The following is a 6,384-nucleotide window of genomic DNA, read 5'->3' as shown; positions in this document are numbered from 1 at the left end:
TTGGAGTCAAACCTGTTACAGATCAACTTTTCTTTAATGTCAGGTGTGTTTCCAGAACCACTAAAAACTGCTGTAATTAAACCTATACTGAAAAAGAACAATCTTGACTACAGGCCGATCTCAAATCTCCCATTTTTAAGTAAGATCATTGAAAAAGCAGTTTCTCAACAGTTCAATTGCTTCTTAAAACAGAATAACTGCTATGATGCCTTCCAGTCAGGTTTTAGACAGAACCACAGCACTGAAACCGCTCTGACCAAAGTGTTTAATGACATGTCTGAACACAGACAGTGGAAAAATGTCAGTCTTAGTTTTACTGGATCTCAGTGCAGCATTTGATACAGTTGACCACAACATATTACTGAAACGACTGGAGAACTGGGCAGGTCTTTCAGGAACTGTACTAAACTGGTTCAAAACATACTTAGAAAACAGGAAATACTTTGTATCAATAGGTAACTTCACATCTGAGCAGACAAGTATCACATGTGGAGTTCCCCAAGGTTCCATCTTGGGACCCCTTCTGTTTAACATTTACATGCTCCCACTGGCACAGATTATAAAGAAGAACAAAATAAACTATCACAGCAGATGACACACAGATATATATATCACAATGTCACCAGGAGACCGAGACCCTGTACAGGCTCTTGGTAAATGCATTGAGGAAATTAATGACTGGTTGTGCCACAATTTTCTCCAGCTAAACAACAGTGCTATGTACAAAAGGTGAGGGGGGCAGGGCTCCGGGGAAAATCCAGGGGAACATGCTCGTCTCTCTCCACACAATCCAAACACGAATCCACTCGCACACCAGGGAAACAGTCCAGGGAATCTGTACACAAAGAAACGCTTGTTAGATGCTAAACACACACTGCAGGGGAAAATACTTGCTGGGACGCTCGACTTTCACTGACGCGATTCTCACAACGATCCAGCGAAGAACAGCCGTTGCTTCCTGTCTTAAATACCACACTGATGAGGCACAGGTGTTTCTTCCTCCGAGGGCGTGGACCAAGGGCGTGAACCCATAATGAGTTCAGCCCTGGCGAGAGAGAGAGAGAGAGAGAGAGAGCTGATCAGCGACCAGCTGAACCCCCAGGCCGTGACAAAACTTAGAAAAACACATTAAGACAATAACAAAATCAGCTTACTATCACCTCAAGAATATATCAAGGATAAAAGATCTGATGTCTCAACAGGACCTGGAAAAACTAGTCCATGCATTCATCTTTAGTAGACTTGATTACTGTAACAGCATCTTTACAGGTCTACCTAAAAAAATCAGTCAGACAACTACAGCTCATTCAGAACTCTGCTGCTCGAGTCCTCACTAAGACCAAAAAAGTGGACCACATCAGTCCAGCTCTGAGGTCTTTACACTGGCTGCCTGTCCGTCAGAGGATAGACTTTAAAGTTCTGATGCTGGTCTATAAAGCTCTGAATGGTTTAGGACCAAAATACATCAGTGACCTCCTGACCCAGTATGAACCTTCCAGATCCCTCAGGTCATCTGGATCATCTTGCCTTGCCTTGCCTAAAGTTATAAACATATATGTTGGAGTAAGTTTTCAAATATTTTAGAGCCACAAAAGTAGATTTTTGTTTTTGGTATCTCTTACCACTATTATTACACAGTAGTATGAAATTTTCCATTTATTTTTAAAAAATAAAATTAAAAAAAAAAACCATTTGCTTTAGTTTTAGATGTTTTTGGATGGATCTGGATTTGCTTTTTTCAGTTCAGTTTTTATTAGTTCGCTGATAATCATAGTCCTTTTAACTTTGTCATCTTGGTTTGCTTCTTCTAACACATTAAATCTTTCCCTGATGATTACCCTCCAAATCTAACTATTTTTTAAAACATTTTTATTTTATCTTAGTGAAATCTATAGATATACAATACTGTTTCAAGAAGTTTATTTTTTAAAGTATAGTTTGAGTTTAATAGAATGTTTTTTTTCTTTTTCACATCCAGTCTCACGTTTCATTTTCCTTCAGAAAAGATCCTCAATTACACTTATTTTCACTTCTTGGTCAAATAAATATTGAAAGATTAAACATGAAACGTAATAACAACAAAAACATCAAAATAATAATAATAATAATAATAATAATAATAATAATAATAATGAAACAGACATTTTGATAAGAATTATATTCAAAACCTTTTGAATAAAGAAAAAACAACAAAAATGAAAGCAATAATTTAATCTAATATTATTTTTATGTACTGAGATGTGGTCACTTTGGGAAGTCTGGTGTTATGGTTCTAATAAACTAAACGTCTGGCATGAAGGAAAAAGAGTGGGCTTCCTTTCCACTGTGTGGTTCAGTCAATAAAAATCTGCTGTGTAGCAGCTGTAAACTTTCAAGCAGTATTCTCTAACAGACTGACTGCACCTTGAATCTGGAAGATGCATCACTGTTTGTCACATCCTGGCTTTCCTCTAACTCTGTATGTGCTCTAAGCCATCTGAACGGTTTATACCACATTGGTTTGTGTTCACATCTCTGAGTTTCTCTGAGGATGAACTTTAGTACTTCAGGACAGGAAATGAAAGATAGGGATGAAGAGTTTGCTCCTAATAGAAGAATGAGAAAGCATGTCATACCTGTGAACTTCAGCTGTTCTCTGCTTCTCGGCTGCAGGATGACAATATCTGCTGCCATCTAGCGGTCACTCAGATATCACACACCATTATTTGTGGTAGGACTTTTTGAGAAATATAAGAATATCTGTGCTTTAAACTCTTTATATAGTAACAGTTTCAAATTGTAAAATAATGTGATTTTTAATTCCTGGTTAGTTGAAGTGAGCTTAAAGTAATAATAAATAATAATAATCTGCAATCAAGTACTCTTGGTTTTCATGCACCTTTATGTCCTCTACATTTTACAAAATTGACAAAGTTGAATTTGACTTTAAAATACTGTATTTGACAATGTAAAACTGAAGGTTTACTGCATTATAGAAAACAAATAAAATGGACTGCAGGGTGCCATGGTCTCTGTAATCCAGAGGCCACATTGTTTGCAGCGTTGCCAAGTTCCTGTTTTCTGTTTTGTTGAATGTCCTGCTGAGCTCAGCCCAGTTCTTTTTGTTAAGAAGGCTAAGGCCACTGGTTACCAAGCAGCTTGTTTTATGTGTCTGCAGTTAGCCTTTCTGTTTCCTTCTTCTTAGGCTAAAACTGGGTTCTGGACATCTGCACAACCGGCACAAGGACATTACATTCAAACTCAGAGGATTCATATTTTAGGTCTGCAATGAGAAATCTTCCTGAAATTCAGGGTAAGCACCTCCATTATTATTTGGACATCAGCAAATAAAAATGATTCCAACCAAGTTGTTACAGCCATTGTCCTCAGTTTCTTTTGAAAGACAAACACAATTTGCTGCGTGTCAAAATCTCTCCTTTGCAAGAAACAAATATTTTAGGCTTAGAAACACAGACAGGAAGTGTGATGTGCAGAGCATCGGGCCACCAGATTTCTCAGTGAAACTGTACAGCAGTCTGTCTACTTCAGAAATAAGGGAAAGAAAGAAAAATATAAAGATAGTTGCACCTCAGCCCAAAGAAATGAAGAGGAGATATCAGACGTTTCTACCAAATTCTCTGTCCTCGTGTCCAAAGAGAAAAGAACCTCCAAAGTTCATCACTTCACACAGGCCTCCTGATGCTCTGGAGACTGAACTGATGTTTGTCAAGATTGGAAAGTATCATTCTGGGACGTACAAGAACCACAAACCTCATGACTTCAGACCAGTAAGTGTCCCCAAACAGTCCATGGATTTAGTACCTTTTTGAAACACAGACACATGCAAACTGCAGACAATACAGTGTGTTTTAGAGCACAATATCTGGTTTAAACACAGGAGGAAGATGCAGACAAAACATTAACATGATCACTGGACTTGCTTTAAATCACTGATTTCAGCTTGATGAGGAGCTTCCAGACATGATAACTGCACATGAGAGAGATCCTGGCAACTTGAAGTTAAAATTAAAGCATTTGGACACTTGTGAGTTTTTTTCTATGAGCTTGATTTGCAGCGTTATCTTGCTTTTCTATTTAGGCAGCAACATTTAGTGAAACAAATTGATTTGTGACAACATCAAAAGCCTCTTTTCTCTTGATTAATATTATTTCTCTTCTAGTGAAGATCAGGTCTGAGACAGATTTTAGTTTACGAGACACCAAGACACGGATGGATACCTATAAACCTGCAGAACCAAAATGGGATGCCCAACTGTTTCTCCCTCCACTGCCCTGGCCTCCAAAATCAGCTTCCTACACTGTCAGTAGAGTTTCTTGATTTTAGTTCTGTAAAGTAGTTAATTTTATTAAGTCTCAGGGGGCTGTTATCTAAAAACAAACCCAAATCATGTAATCGTTACACAGATTATGTTCTGTGGGAAGGCTTAAAGGCCATGTGAGTGCAACAAAGTATGAAAATACAATTTTTCTTTAGATTACAGCCCTCTGCAGGAGAAGTTTAAACTCGATCAGGGGTCTCAAACTTAAATGATCTGTGGGCACTGTCATCTCATGTGAAGGTCACTTTAGTGTTCAAGCAGCACAAACAAACAAGAAAACACCCACAAATATTTACTAAAATGTAGTGTTTTGTTTCTTTTTATTTCAAATATTGTATAACAAGCCAAAACTGCAAACGTGAATGCAATTTTTCCCTCACTTTTAACTAACTGAAGCCTTTCATTGAACTACCAAACAAACAAATTGGTCCTCTCTTGCTGGCCAGACACGTGGGACCACATCTGGTTTAATTTTGTTCTTATTTAACAAAATAAAAATGCAGACATAAGTGTACACAGTAGTTTTTGACTTCTAGTAAAACTTGTTTTCTTTCTAAATACTTCTCTCACTGAACTAAGACAGCCAATCCCTCAACATGTTTGTGCTCTCTGCTCATATTGCCTTCATATTAAATTATTGTTTGCTTTTTAAAGAACTTATTTTAACATTGAACTCAAAAACAAACAAATCCTCCTCAACAAGAAAAGTAACTTCAAGGGCCAAATCATATTATATTTCTTCATATCAATGTACGGGCTGCAAGTAGGGGTGAGGTGGGCTGCAAGTGGCCCCTGGGCCGTGAGTTTGAGACACCTGATCTAGACAAATGGTGGCTTGACTAACAATAACATTAAAACACATAGATGCATTAAAATAATGATTTGATAAAAATACGTAATTTTTAATTTTTAACATGTTGGGGGAATTTATAATTTCATGTTGAATCTTTCTCTTGATTAAACTATTTTTATTTCTTGTGTTACATTCACAAAAACGCTGTGTCAAAGTTGATCAAATGTATGAAAGATTTTATTTCTTGCAACAGTTTAGAGGGTGTAAAGTTCCATCTTTATTATTGCTTCTTCTCTTCATTCACAGAGACACAAACAAAGAAGAGAAGCGTACAGTGCTTTCCTCGACCGTGTGGAAGAGAAACTTGGGAGAACCTGGAAAAATAAACCGTGACTCTCTGTCGTCCTTTAGCCCTGTAGCTCTGAGGTTTTGAGACTTCTACATCATCAGTGTGATTTTACTTTTTACAATACATTTTTAAGCAATTAACTACACACAAAAGCCAGATGTAGCAAATGTTATGTTTTCCTATTTACTTATCAGAAGGTTTAATAAACATTTGAATAAACAAACCAGTTTCAAAAAGTTTGAATTTTCTTGCAATGATTTCATGGTTTAGGCTTCACAGGTTTCAACACATTTGCTTCTTTCTCTAAATCCTCCCTCGGTCATGCTGCAATAGACTTCGGCTGCTGGGGGCTTCCCATGATGCACTGAGTCTTTAACCTTCTCTCACCCTTTTTCACTCACTGTGTGTTTACACACCACTCTGCCTTATTGCTTATCTCTGGCTCTCTTCCACATGTTATCCCCCTGCCCTCACCCCAACCAGTCACGGCAGATGGCTACCCCTTCCAGAGCCTAGTTCTGCCAGAGGTTTCTTCATGTAAAGAGGGAGTTTTTCCTTCCCCCTGTTGCCAAGTTAAGTGCTTGCTCATGGGCATCCTTGTGATTGTTTGGGTTCCTCTGTATTACTGTCTGATGTAATTAGCCTCACAACAAACGTCACCTGTCTGAGGCGACTTTTGTTGTGATTTGCCGCAAAAAATTGAACTGAAATAATTTGAACATTTTTCCACAGTTAGACGTGAGCGTCACACTGATAATGTCTTACTGAGCCTGAGTGAAGCTTTCTATACAGCGACTTTAAGGTCTGTATTTTGATTTGCAAATTGTTACATGAAATTATAAACTAAATTTAAACTGAAATAAAGTGAAAAACAATAATGCAGTTCTTTATGAAACTAGTTTTTATTTGATCAAAAAACAAAA

The 6,384-nt window shown here is 37.5% G+C and overlaps 1 protein-coding gene across 1 annotated transcript; it reads left to right on the top strand.

Moving 5' to 3' along the window:
• The first annotated feature begins 3,581 nt into the window (after positions 1-3,581).
• On the top strand, positions 3,582-5,505 carry lg11h7orf78 (linkage group 11 C7orf78 homolog). The gene is made up of 4 exons (XM_085364944.1): positions 3,582-3,767; positions 3,940-4,024; positions 4,161-4,300; positions 5,419-5,505. Exons 1-4 carry the CDS (start codon positions 3,582-3,584, stop codon positions 5,503-5,505), a joined length of 498 nt encoding a protein of 165 aa, XP_085221070.1.
• Positions 5,506-6,384: the final 879 nt, after the last annotated feature.

This window comes from Diplotaxodon limnothrissa, linkage group LG11, assembly GCF_057381915.1.
Source record: "Diplotaxodon limnothrissa isolate DT_005_m linkage group LG11, D_limnothrissa_male_GT1.1, whole genome shotgun sequence".
Lineage (NCBI taxonomy): Eukaryota > Metazoa > Chordata > Actinopteri > Cichliformes > Cichlidae > Diplotaxodon > Diplotaxodon limnothrissa.
This window is presented reverse-complemented; position numbering and strand designations above follow the sequence as displayed.

Excerpts from the sequence above, each read along its gene's own strand:
- lg11h7orf78 (XM_085364944.1), top strand. The coding sequence starts at position 3,582 with ATGAAGAGGAGATATCAGACGTTTCTACCAAATTCTCTGTCCTCGTGT. Across the intron at positions 3,768-3,939 it reads AACCTCATGACTTCAGACCA|CTTGATGAGGAGCTTCCAGA; the intron begins GTAAGTGTCCCC and ends CACTGATTTCAG. Across the intron at positions 4,301-5,418 it reads CAAAATCAGCTTCCTACACT|AGACACAAACAAAGAAGAGA; the intron begins GTCAGTAGAGTT and ends CTTCATTCACAG.